Here is a 23,200-nt window from a genome sequence, read left to right on the forward strand (position 1 = left end):
GGCCAGTACATATATGATTAAATGATCTTAGACAACGGTACCAAGACCACCCAATGTGAAAAAGACAGTCTTTCTTTTCAACAAATGGTGTTGGGAAAACTGGATAACCACCTGCAAAAGAATGAAATTGTACCCTTACCTAACACCACATATAAAAATTAACTCAAAATTAAAGATCAAATATAAGACCTAAAACTATAAATCTCCTAGAAAAAAAAATAGGGGAAAAACTTCATCACATTGGATTTGGCAATGATTTCTTGGATATGACATAAAGGGCACAGCAACAAAAGCAAAAATAGAGAAATGGGACTACACTGAACTTGAAAACTTCTCTGCATCAAAAGACAAAATTAACAGTGAAAAGGCAACCCACAGAATAGGAGAAAATATTTTCAAGTCATGTATCTGATAAGGGGTTGATATCCAGAATATATAAATAACTCATACAACTCAAGAATAACAATGAAATAACTGGATTTAAAAATGGGCAAAGAATTTGAATAAACATTTCTCCAAAGACAATATACAAATGGCCAACATCCATATGAAAATATACTGAACATCACTAATCAATAGGGAAATACAAGTTAAGACCACAATGTATGACCCCATACCCATTAAGATGGCCACTATTAAAAAAAAAAAAGAAAGAAAATAACAAGGGTTGGCAATGATGTAGAGAAATTGGAAATCCTGTGCACTGTGGGTGGGAATGTAAAATGATGCAGCCACTATAGAAAACAGTATACCAGTTCTTCAAAAACTTGAAAATATTGCTACCATATGATCTAGCAATTCCATTTTGGATGTATACTCAAAAGAATTAAAAGCAGAATCTAAAAGAGATATTTGTGCATCCATGTTCATAATAGCATTACTCACAATAACCAAGAGGTGGTAGCAACCAAATGTCCATTGACAGATGGATGAATGGATAAACCAAATGCAGTATATACAATGGAATATTATGCAGCCTTGTTAAAGGAAGGAAATTGACACGTTACAAAATGGATGAAACCTGAAGATAGTATGCAAAGAGAAATAAGCCAGTAACAAAAAGACAAATACTATATGATTCCACTTATATGAGGTCTCTAAATTAGTCAAATGCTTAGAAACAGAAAGTAGAATGGTGGTTGCCAGGGCTAGGGGGATGGGGAAATGCGGAGTTGTTATTTTATAGACACAGAGCCTCAGTTTTGCAAGATGAAAATGTTCTGGAGCTTTGCTGCACAACAGTGTGAATGCTTAGCTCTACTCAATTGTGCTCTTTGAAATGGTTAAGATGGTAAATTTGCTGTTATGTGTTTTTTTACCACACACACAAAAAAAATTTAAATACTGCAGTGGGCCACCAGTTTGCAATCTCTCCTTTAGATAGTGCCTCCCCAAGGCTGGCCATGCAGCACGTGCTGGGACTGCAAGGACTCCAGGGAAATTGTCACATGGGGGGGGGTCACATGTTTGTCTTGAGATCTCTTTTAATTCATTCATCCAGTAGTACCAAGCACTCACTCTATGCCAAGCCTGAAGTGACAGAGACAAGAAGCAAGGAGCTCACAACCTAGAGGGGACAGACGACGAGCATCCAGCTACATAAAACAATCAATATTATGAGGCCCATTCAGTAGGGTTACAGGATACACCTGACTGGGAGGGGACAAGGTTACATGGAGCGAACAGGGAGGGCCTTGGAGGAGGGGACTTCATCTAGATCCAAATGACAGAGGCCGGCGGCCACGTGAGGATATGGGAGAACTCCAGGCAGTGGGCACACCAAGTGCAGCAACAACCTGGAGGCAGCAGTGAGGCTGGCCTGTGTGCAGGGCACAGGAGCAGGAGGGCCAGAGTGGCTGACGGGCCCTGTGGAGGTGGACAGCTGACACCCTGGCAGTGCCCTGTGCACATGAAACAGATAAAAGCCAGGCTTTTATCAGCATAAACTTGTTTTGTGAGTTCAAATGTGTCATTCTCTTTTATGATAAAAAACAAATCATAACAACAAATTGTATTGTTCTAGAGAAAGGCTGGGTCAACAGATGCCCCTCAAGGTTTCATGTTTGCCTCAACACATCCAGTGTCTGCTGAGTCCCTGAATCAGCGCTTTGGGGTGGCTTAAAATCCACTGCTCTGCTTGGGTCCCATCATTCCCATCCCCACTCAGCTGGTGGGTGTGCTGAAGCCCAGAGCTGCGGAGGGACTCCAAGCAAGGCCGGAGCAGAGCAAGAGTTAAGCCTGGAGGTGGGGTGCACCTGGCCCCTAGGTCAGGGGTGAGGAGGCCTGGGGAAGGAGGCTTTGCACTGGAGGCCCCGGCCGCACTTCCCTCATGGGGAGAACCCCCAACCCCCCGACCCCTGGGCAGCCGGGGCACTGGTGTGGGGCCTGTGAGGGACAGCGGGCTGTGGCAATCCGGCAGCGCTGAGGGCATGGGGGCGCAGGGCGGCAGCCACCTGCTCAGCACTCGGGACAAGCGAGAGCTCCCCTCCTCACTTCCTGCCTGTCCTCCAAGTCTGCTTTGGCCCTCTGCCTCCATGCTCTGGGCCGGCGAATCTCTGAATCAAGCAGCCCCAGTTGGTTTCTGTTGCTCTGTACCAGGAACCTGAAGGTGCTGGCTGGTCTCCCAGACTCCAGTGCCTCCATAATCACCCCAACAGCCCCTGTGAGGGCTATGAGAGTCCAGGCAATGCCGCTCACTGGCCATGTGGTCTCAAGCCGTGATCATGGGCTCTGCCGAGCTGGGAGGGGCATGGCTGAGCCAGTAAAACTCAGTCTCTCTGGGTTTCCTAAAATTCAATCCTGAATCCACGTGTAAGACTTTTTACCATAACCATAACTGCCTGGACCAATTTTCTTACTACTTTTCTTGGAGATGACTTCCTTTTTAAACCTACATTCATTTAAAAGGCAACTATATGTCACACTCCTAAATGGAAACCAGTGTTGCTTGCCCTAAGTAAAAGGAAACCCTAGAAAACAAATCCAGAAAATCAAAACAAACTGTTAGACTCCATAAAACTGCCTGCTAAGGGGCTCTGAGCTTACAGTATCCTCCCTCTGTGTAAAAAGGAGAGATTTGCGAGTGTCTGAGGGTATCAAATAGCAGCCCCCGAGAGCCTTTCTCTGTAATTAGAACCTGGAAGAAAATGATTCTCTCCCCAGGACTGAAGATGAGTTAATGCTGCCTCTGTTTAACACGGGCACCAGTATGGCACACCAGACTTTGGCAATGACCAGTCTGATCCAGAGTCCCGTCACATCAAGGGTCCCCCTGCGTGACCTTGGGCAGTGCACTTAATGGATCTATGCCTCAGTTTCCCCAACTGTAAAATAGAGCTAACAACAGTACCCACCTCATAGGCATGTGGTGAGGATGAGAGCCATGAATGGTTGACTGACCTGTGACACAGCAAATGCTGCCAGTGTCTGTTAAATAACAAGCACCCTTGGTACAGAGGGGATCGCTGAGACTCAGGGAGGAGAAGGGACCACCTCCTCCTCTCAGCCCCTCCCAGCCCCTGCCAGCCTCCCCGCAGACACCCCAGCTCCTGCCTTCCCTCCTGTCCCGCATTCCCCCCTCCCACTGAGACCTTCCTCTGGCAGGCTGCACTATCTAACCCTCACACCAACCCCAGGGGCAGTGGGCCCATCAGCCCAGGCCACAGAAGGGAGGACTGAGACTCAAAGAGGTGACATAATTTCTCCATTTGCCTCTGAGTGTACTAGGGCCCGGAGGAAGGCGCGGTGGATTCTGGGACTCCCCACCCCAGGCATTATCTCTAGGTGGCAGCAGCAGAGCTTCCCCTCCCAGTATCTCTCTGATCCCCCAAATTTCCGGTTTCCTAAGACAGCTCAGGATGTGGGGAGGGAGGGGCAGGGAGAGGAGGTGGGAGACAGAGAACTAGAGAGAGATCACAGAGAGAGACAGAGAGGCGAGGAGAGATGAGAGGAAGAGAGAGGGAGGGGCAGAGACCATCCAAGACAGAGAGACACACAAAGGCAGAGACAGTGAGACAGATGAGAGAGAGCCTCCAAGACAGAGTGAGGAGCAGACTGAGGCCAACAGAGACAGAGAGACAAGGCAGAAGAGACAGAGTCCAAAAAGGGAGGGGCAACCCTGAAACAAAGGGAGACAGGAGGGGAGCCTGAGACTGAGATGGTGACAAAAACAAGAGTGGTGCGTGGGACAGGGAGAGGGGGCCAAAGTCAGGGTGCAGGGCATGGGGTGGAGGTGTCGGCTGTTGGGGGCATCCAGAAACAGAACAAACATCGGTGAACCTGAAAGCCAGGTGGGAGAGGGTCAGAAATGCTGAAGGCCCACCCAGGTGCCCAAGGAGGCAGACAGGGACAGGGAGCCCAAGTGTGGAGGGGGAGACCAGGGGCCCCACATCCCCCTCTTGCTTAGAGCTCCAGGGGGCCCCCCACCCCCATGGGGCCACAGATGCTCCCAGCGTCCACCTCTCTGTTGCACAGCCCTTATGTCCTAGAGGAGAGGGACTCAGCTCAGGCCCAGTCCTGGAGCCGCCCAGAGCCCCAGAGCCAGCAGCCCCAGTTTGAAGCCCAGTGGGCCTCAGCTGCCCACCAGCTCAGGGACAGAGGTGGACAGAGATGCCTTAGGAGGGGCTTGGTGGGCAGGAAGGAGGCACCTGGGAGCAGGGGCTGCCTTGGTACCTAGGAAGAGAGCACTAGCATGCTGCTTGGTCTGGCCACTTGCTCTCTCTGAGCCTCAGTTTCCTTATTTGTGAAAGGGAGATAATGCAAAGAATTTAGGCTCACTGTAAGGACCAGATGTATGTGAAGTACATGACACTGCGCGTGGCTTTTGTAAGTGCCTGAAGGTGGCCTGTTGAAGGTCGTTACTCCACAACATCCTGTCTAGATGAGTCACAGCCCTTTCATTTGCAAATGACAGAAACCCACCTGGAGCTGAGTCAAGTGAAGGAAGGGAGTGAATTAACCCATGGAACTGAACAGTTCTTGGGTGGAATCCAGTTTCAGGAACAAATGGATCCAGGTTCTCAGGAACCTTTCACTTTTATGCTGCCAACTGTCCCCCAGGCACCATTCTCATGGCAAATTTGCTTTTTGGTTTGCTTTTTTGTTTTCTCCACACACTTTGCATAAACTTTTAATCAGTATATAGCCTCCTGCTCCCACCCCAAAGTAGGCTGTGCTTCCATAAATAACTTTGGGATTTGCTGTGTGACCTTAAGCAAATGGCTTAACCTCTCTGAGTGTGTTTTCCTTTGCTACAAATGAGGCTCCTCAAGCCTTATAGACAGGAGTGTTGTAAGGCTCAATGAAATGGCAGTTGAGTACGGAATAAATGCATCCCAACAGTCATCCTCCCTTCTACCAGCAATAGCCTCTAATTTTCTTGGGGTCCCTTCCCCATTTCCAGTCTCTTAGAGTTGGGGGGTGGGGCATGTGACACTGGCCTAAGTCGGTCAGCACATGGCATTCTCCTGGCCAATGCCTGTTCTGGGGAGTCCTGTGTCCCAAGCTTAGGCAGTTAGTGAGCTTAGGGCTTTTGCTGGAGCTGCTGAGACATTTTGCACCCCCCAGGATGGGAACCTGGAAGAACATAGTCCCTGGAGGTGCTAGAACCATCATGTGACTGCACAAGGAGAGACTGAGAAAGAGTCAATAGAGAAAGGAGAGCAGGCTAAGAAGAAACTAGAAGCTGCTGCTAATGTTTAGGCCTCTGACTCCAGGTACATCTGAGTATTTCCAACCTTCTCAGCAATAAGAGACTATCCTTTTACTTTCAGGGACAATTTCTGGGGCAAGGAACCCCAGAATGAGAAGGTTTTAAAACTTAACTCCAACATCCTCAAAGATGCCCAAAATCCAGGAATCTAGTTGCAGAGTTGGGACTGGTCTCCTCAAGTGTATTGCAGTGCTCTTGCCACTAAACACAGTCGTCTTCCTGAAATTTTTGCTCGTCAGCTCCAAGACTGATAATAACACGTTAAAAAAAAAAAAAACAGCAAAAGGAAAAATAAAATAGAATAAGGAAAACGCAGAGATTTTTCCCTGTGGAGATTGAGGAAGAAGTTGGAACCCTGCAAGTACGTTAGGGAGGTATGTGGGCAGCCCTGTGTGCCCAGGACAGATGGGTTCCTGGCATAAAGTGTTCACCCTGGCGTCTCGGAGGGGCAGCACAGAAGATGGAGAAGGAGATAAGAAAATGAGCCTGGAAGTTTCTCACATTGGTTACTGAGGGCACATCACCAGCCCAGGATGGCTTGACGGTGGTTGGGATTTGGTGGCAATGAGAGCAGCCACGGGATCCATTAGCGATCTTTTTGCTGCAAGTGACAGAAAACTTGGCTCAGATTGGCCTAAGCAAAAAAAACACACAAAAAAAGAAAATTGATTGGCTCATCAAGGAGTAAAGGTTTCAGGAACATTCGATCTGGGTGCTTGGGTTATCAGTACTCAGCTTTCCTATTTCCATTTGTTGACTGCTTTCCTCTGAGGTGCCCTCATTCTCAGGCAGCCTGTCTGCAAGTGGAAGCCTGCAGAAGCTCCAGGCCAGTGTCTTATGGTTTGGCACCCCAGTGGATAAAGAGCTTCTCTTTCCCAGGAGTTCTACCAAGAGTCTCAGGAATGTGTCTCATTGGCCTGAATTGGGTCATGGCCACTGTATCAACCAGTTACTGTGGCCAGGGAGTGGGATATAATGATTGGCCAGTCCTGGTCACATTCACAAATAAGAAGTCAGTCCTGCCTGAGCCACATGAACATCTCCTGAGCAAATCCTACGGCGTCACTGAAAGGAGAAATGGAAGCTAAGAAAGCAAAAAAAAGATGTTCTCTATAGATGTTAAAAGGTGGTCTGCAAAATGCTAATAACATTTTTTAAAGGTTCTGAATTTCAAATAAATTTAGGGTGTACTGGGTTAGGCAAAGAGATACATCACAGCCTCTGTCTGAGCTGTTAACTTATTAATGCACATTTGACTCTGCAAGGGAGGGTGTTAGAGAGCGCCCCTTTCCCCAAACTCTCCTGACCACAGAATTCTTTCTGGAGGAGTTTCTCCCCAGACTCATGGACCACACAGAGCATTTTGAGAAAAACTGCACCTGAATGCCACCAAGATCCCAAGCTCTTGTAGCTGTCAGTCAATGCCTCATCTCCTCTCATTTCGGTGTACACTGGCCTGCACAGCTGCCTTCCCCGGCTCCGGCTTGCTCTGGCCACTGGAGCCCACTGTGCCCACAGGAGTGGCAGGGCAAAAGTTCTGAGAATTAACACCCCCGATGCATCCCTCAGATAGTGACTACCAGGAAGGGATGTGTAAATACGCCGGCTCCCTCCCTGGGACAAGGTGGCTCACACCCACATGCTCCATGCTGGTCCCAGCATGCTTTTCACAGGACAGCACCTGTTGCCCACAGTGGTAAGTGGCTCTATAATGCACCCTTTGCCTTCTCTTTCCTGCCTCACATTCCCACCCCCATGCCAGTATTTTGGGGACTATCTCCCAAATAAAATTAACTACTTTTGAAAATAACTCAAATTTGGAGAGTGCATTTGAGTAGAAATGTAATTTAGAGCAAATCACTTTCCTGATTCCTTTTCTATTTGGTAAACAAGTCTTATTTTTTCTTTCCATGGCTAAATAACTGCCTGCATCCTCAATATTCTACTTTAATTGATGCAATAGGTTACAACAATTAAAAGCAAATGCTAATGTGAAATATATATATATATGTACATATAAGTGTGTAATTTCCCCCTTGTTAATAAAATGTAGCATACTATTAAAAAAAATTAACTACTTTCACTAGGACCCTCATCTCCAGGACTGCTTCTGAGAGAACCCAAATTGAGATAGCTGTTGCCTCCTGATGGCTTTTAGAAGAATCCAGATGTCTCCCCCAATTCTAGAAAATTCTCTCTTACTTATCATTGAATCTACCTTTCCTCCACCAGCAGACTTCAGGGAAAAAAAATCTATTTCTGCTCACTAGCTTCCATCTGCAGAGATTTCCCTCTACTGACCACCAATTGTGCAAAGAAATCCCAGCTCCAGCCCCGTAGACCTCGTTGCCCTGACTTCTGTCCTACCTGGCTCATCAACTGGCTCATCAACTGGTGGAAGCAAAACCACATCCTTTTGCTGGTCCAAGAAACACAAATGGGAAGCTTCTTAGTGCTCAGGGATGCCTTACCTCAAGGTAAGGACCAGAGTCATGTTGAACTTCCCCATGCCTCACAGCCCACCACCAACCTCTCACCACGTCCCTTGCTTCTGCCTCCCAAACCACCTCTCTCCATTGCCTCTACCACTTCTTGGGCTAGCCCACGACTTATTATTCCAACAGCCTCCTCACTGCTCCCACCTCAGGGACTTTGCATATGCCACTCCTAAGGCTCAAGTGCCACATGCAACCAACCAGCTAACACAGACATACCAATGACTCTCAGCCTGTTTACTCTGTCCTAAAGCTGCCCTTCCTCCCACCCTGACCCCCGACCCTGACCCATTCTGCCTTTGGCCCTTGTCTTTCTTGTTATGAGATCAGACATGCAAACACTTAAGAAAATCAGGTATCAAACACTTTTTGCACATACTATTGAGGCCTTCCTGAACTCCTTCCCAACCATCCCACCCCCTCTGCCCTGCAGTTCCCACTCTCCGAATTTGGTATTCCTCATTTGATTGCTAATCTTGAGGTTCTTGTATATATATATGTGTCTATCTCTAAACAATGTTTAATTTTCATTTTTAACATTATATAAATACAAACTTGTTTTTTTCTCACTCCATATTCTGTTGGTGATATGCATCTGAGTTATAGGCACTGTCCCAGAGCACTCATTTTGCCTACTGTGGCGTATCCACGGCGTGGCTGGAGCTGCAGCCCACTCTCTTAATGATGGCCCCTGCTGTTTCCAGCTGTTGACCACTCAGTGCTGCCGAGCCTCTTGTACCCACCCCATTAGCTTGTGTGCTAGTTCGTCATAGTTATTCCCAGGATTTTACTAGGTTAAGGGCACACTGTCCTCAGCATTACTGATGTTGCTAGGTTGTTCTCCAAGGTGGTTGTACCAATGTATCTTGTTGGTAAACTTTCTCTGTCCTTCAGCCAAGGCACAAAGATGCCTCTGCCCTTTTCTATTTCTTCCAATAAAATTATTTAATTCCACCTGTTTATGTCTAGCTGGCATGACCCCCTCCCCACCTCTCGCCTTCAGTTCTCCAATGGGGCCTCTTACGAGCTTCCCCGTTTGGGGCAGCTGGCACTTTGTACAACACTCAGCAGAAGGATGTTGGCAGCAGTGACTCTGGAGGCCAACAGCCACAGATGCAATCCGATTTGCCCCTCTGGCTGTGTACCTTCAGACAAATCACTTCTCCTCTCTGAGCCTGTGTTTCCTCACCTGTGAAATGGGGACACCCCAGCAACGAACAATAGGGGAGTGATGATGATTAAACAAGATGAGCATGGAAAACGTGCAGACGTTAAGAGAGAAAAGCTGTTATTTTACCTTTAGAGCCTAGAGGATGTTGATTTTGTGTATCACTCAGGACTACTTTGGTTGTATGTAACAGAAACCCCAAGTCAAGCCAGTTGAAGAAAACTGGTAATTCATTGGCCCATGTAACTGGGAAGTCTGAAGGGATGTTTCACTTCAGGTGTGACTGTACCCAGGAATTCTGACACCATCAGGAAGCTGGCCCTGCCCATCTCTGGGCCATTCTGTCTTCTATGTTGGCTTCATTTTCAGGCAGGCCCTGCAAGTGGGAACTCTAAGACTACATTCTTCCAGCTTACTAACTGCCAGAAATGAAACCTGCTACTCCTTCATGGCACTTTCTGCCCCAATCCCAGGGCTGGTCCTCATTGGCCCCAGTTAGGTCACATACCCACACTGGGGCCAATCACAATGACCAGGGTATCTACCAGAAGCTGCCACTCAAAGTGTAGTTCTTAGAATGCCAGGATCAGCACCACTTGGGAGTTCCATGGAAATGCAGCATCTCAGGCCCCATCCCATCCCTAATGAATCAGAGTCTGCTTCTCAGGCCCCATCCCATCCCTAATGAATCAGAGTCTGCTTTTTAGCAAGACCTCCAAGCAAGTCATCTGCACATGCAAAGTCAGAAAGTGTGCTACACATCAACACTTATAGTTGCTTAGACAATTTTTAAGTTGTTTTATTGAGAACCACAAAAGGTAAGGGCAAAGAAAGCCCACTGAGGTTAAGTCCCCACCCCTTGTTCTGAAGTCGGAGAAACAGGCCAGCAGGGAACAGTCCTGCTGAGCCGTTCACACTGTGCCCAATGCTTCCCCACGCACTGCCCTTCCCTCATCGCAGCCACTGTTTCATGGACTCTCTCATGGGGAGATGCCTCTGAGCCCTAGAAGTGCCTGCCTGGGTCAGATTTGTCTCACTCAGAAGATGACGTGTCCTAGCCACCATTCACACAGTCATGGACACAGCACCTGGTCAGGACCCTCGGGAGCAGGAGGCCCCATGCAGGATGGAGACACACACACTCCCCTGCAGGCCCTCAAATACAGTCCACCCTCACCCTGACTCCCACCTGCTGGACCCTCAAAGCCAAGAGCACTACAGACCATACTAGTCTTTCCGCTATTACAGAGTGGGGCTGAGGCCAGGGTAGCTCATTTCTCAGGCTATGTCAGAAGATGCAGAGTGTTGGGGGTACACAGACTGGACCCCAAAGTGACAATAAGTTAGGGGGAAAATACTCAGGCTGTTGTCAGGCTGGGCTAGGGTGGGGTGCTACTGGAACCTCCCAGAGCCACTGCCCAATGCCCAGCTGGGCACTCCCAGGCAAGGACAGACACGGCCTCACTCTGAAACACAATAAGGGGAAGAGCTTAGGAGGTTAGTGGGACTCAGAGGGGCCCCCAGAGTCAGAGAGGTTGGGGCTGAGATGGCAGAGAGGGATCGGGGAAGGAGGGCTTCAAGCAATAGGGGCAGGGCAGGGAGGTGCATGGCCCCTCACCTGGCCTCAGTGAAGCTCCTGCAGATTCTCATAATCAGGAGCGCCCTCTTCATCCTGTTCCTCCTCATCCTCCATCTCCTGGGAACTCGGGGTGGCTGAGAGGGAGGAGACATTGGTCTGCACTCACAAACCATCCCGCCAAAGGCAGCTCCCAGCTTCTGACCCCAGCCCCCATGGCTCACCAGGCTTGGTCCGAGCCACGGGCTGCAGCTCCTGGGACACATTCACATACTCCCGACTCCCATCTGCAGGGACAGGTGAGAAGGAGGGGCGGCCATACCAAAAGGTAGGCAGAAGGACACCCAGACAGGAGGTGAGGGAGCCACAGAGGGCGTTGTCAGCACCCTCAGGTAGAGCATGGCCACACTGGAGGGGGCGGGGGGCACCAGCCACTCACCCAGAGATGCGTCTGCATTCTCCTCACTCTCAGGAACGTTCACATAATCTTCCCCCGACTCCACTACGGGAAAGCACCAGAGCCCCCCAGCACCATTACCAAGAGCCACTGAGTGCAGATACCCAGAGACTCCCAACTGTGGCCACCAAAGACTTCTGACATAACCAGCACAAAACTTTCACACACAGACCCTCAGAGACCCTGTACACTTAGCCCCTGAAGGAGGCATAGCAGGTGCTCTGGACCAGCAGTGCTGGTGCCCTGGAAGCAAAGGCCATGGGGATAGAGAAAAGTAGGTCGACTTGACCACAACTGGTTGGAGGGAACAGAATTGTGGGGGAGGAGAGACAGCAGACCCCAGCATGTCCCCCAAGTTGGGGAATAGGGACAGAGAGCCGCCCGGAGCAGTTGAGGCTGGGTGGTACATGTGGACAGGGCCATGACACTCAGGACTGGGCTGAGTTAGGGGATGGCCCCTCCTCAGCCAGGCCTGCCCTGCCCCCCACTCCCATTTTCATCCCTTCCCAGCACTTAATGCTATCGACAGTATCTTGTTCTTTCATGTGTCTACTTGTTTCTCCATTAGGGCATGGACAAGGCAGCCTTTGGAGCCAGACTGCCCAGATTCAAATCCACTTCTAGCACTAATTGTGTAACCTCACACAACCTACCCAACCTCTCAGCCTCAGTTTCCTCATCTGTGAAACAGTGAGTAACAGTTTATACCTCATAAAGCTGCTGTGAGGACTGGAAAAGTAAATACAAAAATATTAAAACAGGGCGTCTTACGGTAAGTGCTGCCAAGAGTGTGTTAATTAAATAAACCCTGCCATTGTACAGATGGCACAAATGAGGTACAGGAGGGGAAGGCAAAGGTTCAACAGCTCCTGGGAACTACAAGGTTTAATAAGTTAATATACACAGAACTCTTAGAAGGCATGCAGGAGGCCCTCAATAATGGCAGCTCTTTTATCATGATACCTTGTTAGCTGTTTTATCAGAGGCATCCAGTAAATATGATGAGTGAATGAGTGAAACAATGAAAAGCAACACTGGGGTAAATGGTCTGGAGCTCAGGAGAGTGGTGGTGAATTGGGAATCTGGATGGCAAATGAAGCCAGGGTAGAAAAGTGACTGCCCAGAGCAAATAGAGAAAGAAGAGTGACAGAAAACTGAAGATCATCAGACATTGAAGGGAACCTCTACCAGATAGGATGAGACCAAAGCTGCTCAAGGGAAACTGAGTCAGTGCAGTAAGCAGAAGAAAACTTCCAAAAAACTCAACCTATAATCAATATCCTTAAAGATTTATAATGATATTATCACCACAAAACAAGAACAGGAGGTTAGGAAAAAGGAACATTCAGAGTTCAAGAAAGAACTTTCAGATGGGAGCAACAAAATAATAGAATCAAAAGATGAATCAAGTCAAGAAACTCTCACAATAAAAGGAAAAGACAAAGAGGTGAGAAAGAGGAGAGAAAAAGTAAGAAAATCAGAAAATCAGTGCAGGAAGTCCACTATCTGAAGGACAGAAGTCCTAGAAAGAGAGAAGAGAGAAAATAGAGGGATCACAAGCATCAAAGAATTAGTAGGAGACAGAAATGCAGATAGGCTGCAGCATGGGGTTGGGGGGAGGTCAGAAAGGGCCAACTCACTGGAGAAGGCGCTGTCTCGGAGGCCAGGGTTGCTGGGCACAGGAGCTACTGGGACCACAGTGCCAGTGGCTGGGGCAATGTCAGGAAGCACCTCCCTGAGGGGAAGCCAAGGGACAGTGAGCAAGGAGCCCGGGCCTCAGCCCTCACCTCCCACCTGCCCACTCACAAGTAGCCCTCGTTGGGATAGTCTTCCTCTTCCTCATCCTCATCCTCGTCCTCACAGGCTGGCTCTGGGGTAACAACACAGGGGTAAGCAGAGCCTGGGACAGGCCCCAGCTCCCCACAGCCAGGGTACCCAGGGTCCTTGACGCACCCTCGTTCTCGTAGCTTGCCACACTGTTGGCTTCGGAGAGAAAGCAAGGGGGAAACTGAGTCAGCTCAGACGGGGCCTAGACTCTACTGAGCCCCAGTCCCTGAGCCTTGCCCAAACTTACCACGATCTGAGTCCTGCCGGGAAGATGGCATGCGGTAGGAGCTCCCAGGGGGCTGTGGGGATCTCCTGGGAGTCAAAGGTCAGAGGTCAAGCTGGGGTATGGCTTTGGGACAAGAAGGGTTGCAACAAGGAAAAAGGCCCCTAGTCTGAGGAGGTGAAGGAGTACAGAGGGTGACTTGGAGGGCAAGAGCCTACTTACAGGATAGGGAGCAGGTCTGGCTGGCTCAGGGGTGGGTAGGAGGTAACAGGTGGGTAGGAAGTAGCTGGTGGCCAGGGAGCGAGAGTGGCTGAGGACACAGGACCAAGCTGAAGAATGACTGCAGACATCATGTCCCTTCCCTCATCAACACCTCGAAGGGCAGACTAACCTCCTGTAAGCCCTATGCTCTGAGGCCTGAGGGCACACAACTCCCTCCCCATCCCCAGCTCAGGCCAAGGCCATGTGGGCAGCCCCAGGGGTTAAAGTGAACAAAGGGACATGCTCTCCCACCAGCCAGGGGACCCTCTCCCTTACACTGAGGGAGGAGACCCTCCATGTACTCACGAGGCTGTTTGATCAGGATGCTACTTGGGGTCAAACTGGCAGGAGAGACACAGCTTGGGTAAGGAGGCAGGAAAGGCCCCATCCCAGTGACCCAGGGACCACCCCCAGAGGGGTATCAGGGTCAGACTCACCTATCAGAGGCAGCACTGTCATATGAGCCTGGGGAAGAGAGAGCTGGTGAGGCAGGAAAAGGCGGTGAGGAGGGGAGAGGGTGATGCAGTCCAGGGCTCTTACCATCTCCGCATGCAGGACAGCATTAGGGACAGCTACGGAATAAGGGATTGGGGAGGGGACTGAGAACCCCTGTAGCTACATCCAAGCTGGTCACCCGGCCAGCTCCCACTCACTTGGCAGCTCTCGGCAACGCACACACAGAGCCATCAGCAACACAGCCAAGAGAGGCAGCAGTAGGAGGCCCAGCACGTAGGGGATCAGGATGGCCGCCTCCATCTGCAAGAGAGCCTGGGCCAGGCCTGGCTGCTCACCACACACCCCTCAAAGGCAGAGATGCAGCAGGGCGAAGGCTGGGCCAGCAGGGCTGCAGAGGCCCAACAGGCACCAGCGCCCTCCTTGGGGGCTCTGTGAATCCTCTTCTCTCACTGAGTGGGGGTCAGTGCTGGCTCTGGAAGACACTTGATCCCAAGGCAGTCAATCCAGGGCCTGTGCTGGGCTCTGGGGCACCAACCACCACTGTGTGGACCCAGCGCCCCAGCCCTACCTGCCCCTCAGAGCCTGCCTCTCCTCGCCTCCTGCCTGCCTGTGGCAGGAAGCTGTGGTGAGGCTGGGTGAGGGCAGGAAATCATCGGGCTCCTCAGTAGGCTGTACCCGCCCCCTTCCCACCCCCACCCAGCCAGTGGGGAGGGGGAGGAGGACTGAGGAGCCACCCCCAGGCCCTCAAGAAGGGTCTGCTGGCCTTCAGGACGAGGGGCAACTCACACCCGTGAGAGGAGGGAAAGACGCTTGCTGGCCAGTAGCTGTAGCCTCCACAGCAGTAGCTCAAGAAAGCAGCAAGGAGGGAGGCACTGACACTGGGAATTCCGAGGGGCACAGGACAGCACCCACTGCCACCTGACCTTGGCCTGCCAAGAGGGGCGGGTTCTAGGGGAAACACAGGCGTGACTCACAGTCCCACTGATCTAACTCACTCCACGCTCTCATAGACCCTGCCCAGAAGTGCAGGGATTGGCCCAAGGCCTCACAAGAGTGACCCTACAGCCCTGGGTAAGTCCAGGGCTGGGGAGGGCCCATCCCTGCAGTTCAGAGGTCAGTAGCACCCAGAGAAACTCAAGCAGGCACTTGGGGTCTGGCTACAAATTTTATTCAGTTACAAATAGCACCGAGCCCCTAGGGCTGGCTCCAGTGGAGTGGGATCCCCACCCTGGGCCTTCCAGCCCCCCACCCTGGCTGCCCATGTAGTGTGTGGGAGTTGGGACATGATCCAAGGCCCCTCCTAGAAGCTAGGCCAGGCCAAGTGTTTGGGCCTGGACCTCCTGGGGCGGGCCCAAGGCCAGCTGTGGTAGGTGTGCAGGTCAGCAAGCATGGCCCGTCAGATAAGCACACTGGACACGGGGACCCGGGTGGAGCGGCCTCGTTGGGGCACCACAATACGGTCATCTGTGGGTTCTGCCTCATGCAACAGACCTGCCGGGGAGGGGACAGGGCCAGGCTGGATGGACAGGCCACACAAAGTCAGGAAGGGGACAGCCAGTGGGGACTGCCTGGGGCAGCATGGCCATGGGAGCTGTGAACACAGCTGGGCCCCAGTTGGGGGAACAGGCACACCCAAAACTGAAGGAGGGGGCAGGCGGGCCAAGAGGTGCCAGGCACCCAGGACTGGGCAGAGGGATGGAGGCACAGCAGGGGTATCGTCAAGGAGCCACAGACAGACAGAGGGAGGCCCAACTGACCCTGCACATGCAGCTGGGCCCGCCGACGGTCGCCCTCAATGAAGATGGCGGAGCCCAGGAAGGCTGCACCACCGAGAGCCCCGATGAAGGCGCAGAGCATGAGCGAGAACTGCAGGGCCCGGAACTCGGACAAGAAGGATGGGGGCCAGCCCCAGCGGAGGCGGTCGGAGATCTGTGGGGAGATGAGGAAATAGAAACCAGGAGAGTGAGTCACAGAGAGAGCCCCAAACTCCAGAAGAACAAAGAAGCTGGAAGCCAGGAAGGAAGGATGTCTGGACCATGAGGGTGAGCTCCATGGCCTCACCAGGGCACCTGCAAAGACAAAAATCCTTCCCATCTAGCTGAGGATCCAAGGTGAGGGGTGCTCCGCATAGAGAACAAGGACACCTTGCAACGCGGTCCAGGATCAGGACTCCGTCACCAGCCAGTGCTGGGAACACAGGGCCCCCGAGCCCCACCCCAGACCCAGCCAAGGGGCAGTACTCACCAGGCCAATGAGGTAGGGACTCCCAGCATCACCCAGCAGGTGGGACAGCACAATCTGGAAGGCCTCAGCGGTGGAGCGTCGTGTGGGGATCACCACGTACTGGGGGAAGAAGGGGCAGGAAGCAGAGAGGGAGGACAGGGCCAAGGCTCAGCTGAGGCTGAGGTCAGAGATAAACCCCAGTTCTGAGGTGTGAGTGGGGTGAAGGGCAGGGTAGGCCCAGACTACAGGCTTGTCTGGGCTAGACTCTGAAATTGTTATGGGGCTGGGTTTTAAAGAAGGGGTAAAGGCTACAATTCAAGCAAGTGAGGCCCCCTTCCCCTCTTCCTGCTCCCATCAACCTCTGGGCCAACCCTGGAACAGCCCACTTACTCACCAGCAGAATGTCAGCCACAATGGCCCAGTTCATGGACAGCAGTGTCTCTCCAATAAAAATGAAAATCTGGAGGGTGGAAAGTGGGGTCCCAAGGGGCAGGGGGGTTGGTCTCATTACAAGAAGAGTAAACACACAGAAGGTATACCATGTACCAGGCCCATCTATTAACTCATTTAATCCTCAAAACACCTCCATGAGACAGGCTGCTATTATTTCCATTTTAAAGATGATGAAACTGAGCACACACAGGTTAAGTCACTTTCCCTATGAACACAGCTGGGAAGGGCCAGAGCTGAGATTCAAGACAAGGTATTCCCACTCCCAAGTCAGCTCTGAACAACTATACTGGCCCAGTACACCATTATTCTACCCTGGACCCAGAACACCCCCTTTGACAACCTGCTAGCTACTCACATAGGTGGCCACAATGCTACCACGGGCACAGGCAAGGGACAGGAAGAGGAAGGGAGCAGAGCCCAGGAGGCCAGCAGCACAGACCAGCGGGTCAGCCCGGGGATTGCAGCGGCGGAGGCGGCGGCTAATCTCCACGCCCAGGCCCACACCAAGGACCCCAGTCAGGCAGGTGATGAGTCCAAAGAGGAGGCTGGGGACAAGGCAGTGGGAAGAGGGGCTGGCATCTCTGCCTGCAAAGCTCCCTAGCCCTCCCCTCCGTGGCCTGGAGAGGAAGATGGTCCATCCCAGCTGCCCTCACAACCCAGGCCTACCCAGGGGCAGCACCCAGAGGAAGGCATTATCTCACCACCTAGTTCCCAGACCAGGAGCCTGGGACTCTGGGCAAGGAAGTAGCTTGTGGAGTCAGGATTCAAACTCTCCTTTCCCGAGTCTGAATCACAGACTCTCTTCACTCCATCCCCTGCCACCTGCAGACCACCCAACCCAGCCCCAATCTGGGTACCTGTCAGAGGAAGAGCAAGACTCTCCAGGAAGGCAGGGTGGGGTCTCCCCCAAGACCACACGGGAGCGCAGCAAGAACGCAGGAGCCCAGAGAGCTAAGGAGCCCGTGACAAAGGCCACAGCAGTGAAGCCGAGGGAAGACAGGATGAAACTAGCACTGCAGACAGTTGGAAGGGAGAAAGTCACACTCCACTGAGTTGTCTGAACACAGGATCTGTGTTCTCCCTCCCTGCCTTATTATAGTTGGCTCAGGGCACTGGGTGTGAGGCTTTCCTGGCTCCCAGGATCTGGGCCTGTAATTTAAGCAGCTGTCACAGGGGGGGCAGTGGTGACTGAGTTCCTGGCCTTGTGGTAGGGCCAGTCCCAAGAAAAGAAAGACCACCCCCAAAAATCTTAAACTAGCAGTTAGTCCCTCCCTGGAGTCCTCAGATGATGGGTCAGAATGTAACTAAACTCACTTTCTTGCCAGAGCCCTCAGATCTGCCCACCATGAGGTGGGGTTCAGTGGTGGTGAGTCTGAATGGCGCTCCACAGCTCCCCTTGGTGGCTCCCGTACTACCAGGAACAGCAGCAGAACAGCCACCACTCCTAAACCTGGTGTCACCTGGGGAAGAAGTGGGATTGAGGACAGGCACAGGCAGTGACCTCAATCCTGTGGGCTAGAAGAAAGTGAAGGTGTATAAAGGCAGCTCAGGCCCCAGCCTCAAAACACCCTGGCAAGTGCCTGCTCAGGGAAGCTGACCCTGCACCTGGAGGGAGGGGCAACTGCCACTAGGGGCTCCCTGCTTTGGCAAGCCTAACTGCTCCCTCTAAAATGAGGGTAACAGTGCCCTCATTTTCTTTGGGGAAGCCATGTCCCCCATTTCTCTCAATCCATGTGGTTCGAATAGGACAGGGGCTTGTAGCCAGGCTTGGCCAACAAGAATAGTGTTAACCTCCCTGGCCTCAGTGATTGATTCAATGACAGGCATGTGACCCACATTCATCTCATCAGACACCATCCAGGACTATGCTCTAGGATCTAGGGTGCTGAAGTTTCTAAATGGGAAGATAAATATGTGGAGCCTTCACTTGCTTGCAAATGACATAAACACATAGGAAAGTAGAGCTGAGAAAAGGATGATGAAATTCCTGTGACAGTGTGAGAGAACCCTGGATCCAGATTTACCTGAAGCTCACCCTGGGATTTTTCCATTATGGGAGTCAATACAGTCCCATTTGGGGACTTACAGTTTTACAAGGGGCTTCTGTCACCTGCAACCAAGAGTTCTGTGTAGCATATGGCTTTGTGGTAAGGGCAGTTGGGCTTCCTGCAGGTTTGGCAGAATAAGCTACCTTCAAAAGGGGGTGTCTGAAGATAAGAACTGGGGAATAGTGAAAACATTGCTGACCTTCCCCCAGACTGTGCCCAGACTCACCCTCAAAGCCCAGTGCCAGTCCCCAGCCACATCCTTCACTTTGGAGCCTGCAATGTAACCAAGACCACTGGGGGAAGAGGGTGGGAGAGAAGAGGGAGAGCTGTCACTCCTGCACCACTCCAGGCCCTTCTGCTTTCCCGCCAGGCCCAAAGCCCACTCACCTGCCCACTGGGATGGCAAAGTAAAACACACTGAGCATCCGGCTTCGATGGTCTGCCACGAAGAGGTCAGCGATGAGAGTGGGTGCGATGGTGGAGTAACTGGCCTCCCCGACCCCCACCAGGCCCCGGGTCAGGAGGAGCAGCCAGAATCGCTGGGGAATGAGACATAGGAAGGTGGCATCCCACCCTGCAGCCAGCCTCCTGGCCTAACTCACCAACCAGCTCATAAGAGGTGGCAGGGATGATGGGAGAGGCCTGGGTTTTAGAATCAGACAGACCTGAGCTTGAATCCTGGCTCCACTACTTACTAGCTGTGACCTTGAGAAAACAACTTAATCTCTCTGAGCCTCAGTTTCCTCATCTGCAAAAGGGGGATAACAATAACTTATTCACATAACTACTATTAGGATTGGACAATAAAAAGTCTATTCATTACCTTACACCCAGTAGGTGCAAAATACATTTAATTTCTACCTTACCCACCCCACCCAAGACATCCCAAAAGTAAGTAGGTGGGAATTTATCTGTCTACCAAAGACCTAGAAGCTAAGGACAGGGTATGGTCACCCAAGGAGAGTACGTAGTGCCTGGAGCAGAGGACAGGATTCCGGGCCACAGGGTGAAAACAGACAGAGGAGGTTTCAAAGGAGCAAAGAAGCGACAGCCAGAAATGCAGGAGGAAAGCCAGAAGAGTGGCGTCAGAAGTTAGAAGAGAGTTTCCAGAAGGAAGAGGTGGGTCAATAGAGCCAGAGGCTCCCAGGAGATCTAGTGAGAACAGGACTAGGAAGGAGGAGCCACATTTAGCAACCAGGTCACTGTTGACTTTGGCAATGGAATAGTGGGGGCATGTCAGGGGCAGTGCTCAAGGGGTAAGTGGAAGAAGAGGAAGTGCAGGCAAAGTGAGCCTCCCCTGGCTGCTCCTTCACCCAGATTGGAGCTAGGTCAAGGGGGCCTTCGGCAAAGTCTGACTAGAAACAAGAAGGGGGAGAGAGGGCAGTCCAGGTAAGGTCTTTTCCATGGCAGAGAAACCTAAGTGTTTGGTGTGGACTGGAAGGAGTCAACAGTCAGGGGAAGGGGGACAGAGGAGGTTCTGGAAGAAAAGGGGAGAGGGTAGGGTGGGCAGATTAACTCAGGCAAGCAGAGGTATAAGATGGCATGGACCAAGGGAACTGCCCAAGTTCCCCAGGCCAAGTCTGCAATGATTCCAGAGAGCAGCAGCAAAAATTGATGGGGGAGTTGGGGGTGCTAGAAGCAGAGCCAGCACGGGGCCTCACCTCTCTGGGGATGAAGGACGACCCCAGTGTCACCAGGGACCAGAAGGCAATGCCCCCGCACATGAGATACTTCCGATTGTACCTGTCACCCAGGTAGCCAAACACGGGTGCCAACACCATGTAACTGGAGATGAACACTGGGGGGAAGCAGAGAGTCACACCCAGCCCCAGCACCCCCACCCCCCCACCCCAGTTCGGGGATGGCTGGGAGGGGACAGGAATAACCCCCAACCCTGAAACCAAGAGAGCTTCCTGCCAGGATTAGTCCAACTCCAACCTCAACTTCTTTCAAACCTTCCAGTGTAGAAATGGAATGGCCCATCTGACCCATCACTTCCTCCATCCAGCTGAGAAAATCCAAAGTTCACACCACAGCCCAAATGGACTATCTGATGTAATCCCTCCCAACCTCATGCTCACCACTTTCCCTTCTCTGCGCCCCAGTGGCCCAATCGCCAAGCTCAATACCATGTTATGATTTTTGGCACCCGCTATCTTCTCTATCTAGAACATTCATCTCCTGAGGTTCACAGGGCTTAGCTTCTTCAGGTTCTAGCTCAGACACCTTCCCAACCACCACACATCCAGCCTCTATCACATTTACTGTTTTCTTTTACATAACGCTTATTCCTATGGGAAATTGTCTCATTATTAGTTTAGGTTTTTATGGACTGCTGCCCTCTCATGTACAGTAGAATGTCAGCTCGATGAAGACAAGCCCTTTGCCTGTACTGGCCATGACTGTGCTTCCATCACTTGACACATGGCCTGCATGAAGTAGGTGCTAGATAAACATATATGGAATGAGAAAGTGAATGGAGCTACTGAGAAAGCCTTGCTTCTTTTCTAACCCACCAACTCTTTGGAGCTTTGCAGACCTTGACCTATAATCCCATTCCCATTCCTCTAGACTTTGCCTTAACAACCTCCAGTTCCTTATTGGTCTGGAATGGAGCAAAGAATAATGCAAGACCTGGTTTCAGATTCCTCTTCTGCCTCTGACTTGTGTGACTCTGGGCAAATCTTACTTAACTCTTCTCCAAGCCTCAGTTTCTTTATAAAAAAAATGTAGATAATACCTACTTTCTCTATAAAACAAGAATAATAACACCTATTCCTTGGCTGATGGAAGGATTAGAACTTGGTTAAGTTCTATGTATGTTACCACCTCTTCCTCCAGAGCCTGGTACATAACAGGTGCTCAGAAACATTCACTAAATGAATGAAGGAGAGAGTGAAAGGAAAGAGGACTTGGCCCCAGCTTTGTCTCTCCCACAAATCCCGAAATTCTGAACAAGTAAAATTCACCTCTCCCCATTCCAGACACCCTCTTCTGCTGTTATTTACTGGGTGCCTACCATGTTCCCAAACATGTATGATGCACTTCACAGGCATCATCTCATCTAATCCTCACATCAGCCCTATGAGGTGATCTGAGTTACTAGTAGTTCCATCTCACTCACAAGGAAAGTGAGGCTTAGAGAGGTTGAGCACCTTGCCTACCATCACACTGAGTAAGTGGGAAGCTGATTTAAACCCAGGTCTGTCTTAACTATTACACTAAAGGGACTCCCTCTTTAAATGTGGTGCCCTAACTGAACAGGACAGCCCCAGAGCAGAATCAGGACCATCTCCTCCCCTAGCTCTGGCCACGATATGTCCAGCAATGAGGCCCCAACTAGAGTAGAAAAGGAAGAAAAGCTGCTGTGTGCCCAAGAGGGGCCTCCACTCACCAGTCTGGATGAGGCCGGAGCTACTGTCTCCAATATCAAAGAACTGCTCGATGTCCGGAAGGACGCCTGGGAAGAACACTCGGGATGGGCTCAGCAAGGCAGCCCCACCTTCGGGTCCCCGCTCCCTTCCCTTTGTCAAACTTCCTCCTAGAAGTTAGTACCAGCCACGGTGAAACGGTCCATGTAGTTGAGGAGGTTGATGTAGCACAGCACAGCCACTATGAGAGCCGAACGGCCCGAGGACAAGCCAGTGATGCGCTGCAGCCCCTCCGGGTCCAGGACCTCGGAATCCTCGGACTTCGTGTTCCCCATGGACCCCGGTAACCCCGGGGTGCCAGGCACCGGCCCGTCGTCCGTGTCATCTGCCTGGCTGAGGAAGGGCGCGGTGTCGGACCCGGACATGGTCCCCGCAGGCCGCGCCCCGCCCGCGCTCCGGTCCCACCGACGATCCCACCTGCGAGTGGAGGAGACTGGAGGAAGGAGGATGGAGGAAACCCAGGCGAGGGAGGTGCGCCCAGAAATCGGTGGGAGCTTGCCCCGAATCACAAAGCACGGCTGTATGGAACCCGGGCCCTGTCATACCTCCCGTCCCATACATACCGTCCCGGCAGACACACCGCGCAAAGGGGATAGTGGAATGCGGGTGGCACGTCGGGGACAGAAACGGGTTGAGAGCCCGATCCCCGCCCCCCGAGGTTGAGGCCACCCCTCACCTCAGGTAGAAGCCCCCTAGATGCGCTGTAGCTCAACTGCGGAGCAGCACCGCGGCCACCGCCATGCTGTTTTAGAACCCGTCATGTGATGCGGCAGCAGGGAGCGCAGACACCGCCGCGGCCAATCTCTCGGTACGTGACCTGCCGCCAGACTACGGAAGCCGCCGCGGACTGCCGCCAAGCCCCTCCCGCCTCT

General features: G+C 51.8%; 2 protein-coding genes across 6 annotated transcripts; both read right to left on the reverse strand.

The window, feature by feature from the left end:
* Positions 1 to 10,147: 10,147 nt before the first annotated feature.
* LAT (linker for activation of T cells) lies at positions 10,148 to 15,177 on the reverse strand. The gene is given in 12 exon segments (XM_036905711.2): positions 10,148 to 10,839; positions 10,992 to 11,086; positions 11,174 to 11,236; positions 11,389 to 11,451; positions 13,047 to 13,141; positions 13,213 to 13,282; positions 13,285 to 13,389; positions 13,481 to 13,545; positions 13,679 to 13,766; positions 14,024 to 14,058; positions 14,155 to 14,182; positions 14,371 to 15,177. Coding segments are annotated over 11 exon segments (804 nt in total). The 5' UTR covers positions 14,474 to 15,177; the 3' UTR covers positions 10,148 to 10,839; positions 10,992 to 10,997.
* Positions 15,178 to 15,325: 148 nt separating this feature from the next.
* On the reverse strand, positions 15,326 to 23,161 carry SPNS1 (SPNS lysolipid transporter 1, lysophospholipid). 5 transcript variants are annotated; one of them, XM_036905708.2, is made up of 13 exons: positions 23,005 to 23,161; positions 22,453 to 22,745; positions 22,292 to 22,357; positions 20,559 to 20,695; positions 19,285 to 19,436; positions 19,124 to 19,190; positions 18,164 to 18,309; positions 17,707 to 17,862; positions 17,205 to 17,394; positions 16,791 to 16,856; positions 16,418 to 16,516; positions 15,931 to 16,102; positions 15,326 to 15,664 (listed from the first exon to the last, which is right to left on the reverse strand). In XM_036905708.2, the coding sequence occupies exons 2-13, from the start codon at positions 22,691 to 22,693 to the stop codon at positions 15,570 to 15,572; spliced, it is 1,587 nt and encodes a 528-aa protein (XP_036761603.1). In that variant the 5' UTR covers positions 22,694 to 22,745; positions 23,005 to 23,161; the 3' UTR covers positions 15,326 to 15,569. The 5 variants fall into 5 exon arrangements, with proteins under 5 accessions (XP_036761603.1, XP_036761604.1, XP_057343067.1 ...); XM_036905709.2 differs by having other exon boundaries at positions 22,453 to 22,657; positions 23,005 to 23,156; XM_057487084.1 differs by having other exon boundaries at positions 22,453 to 22,761; positions 23,005 to 23,145.
* Positions 23,162 to 23,200: the final 39 nt, after the last annotated feature.

This window comes from Manis pentadactyla, chromosome 10, assembly GCF_030020395.1.
Source record: "Manis pentadactyla isolate mManPen7 chromosome 10, mManPen7.hap1, whole genome shotgun sequence".
In the NCBI taxonomy this organism is placed as follows: domain Eukaryota; kingdom Metazoa; phylum Chordata; class Mammalia; order Pholidota; family Manidae; genus Manis; species Manis pentadactyla.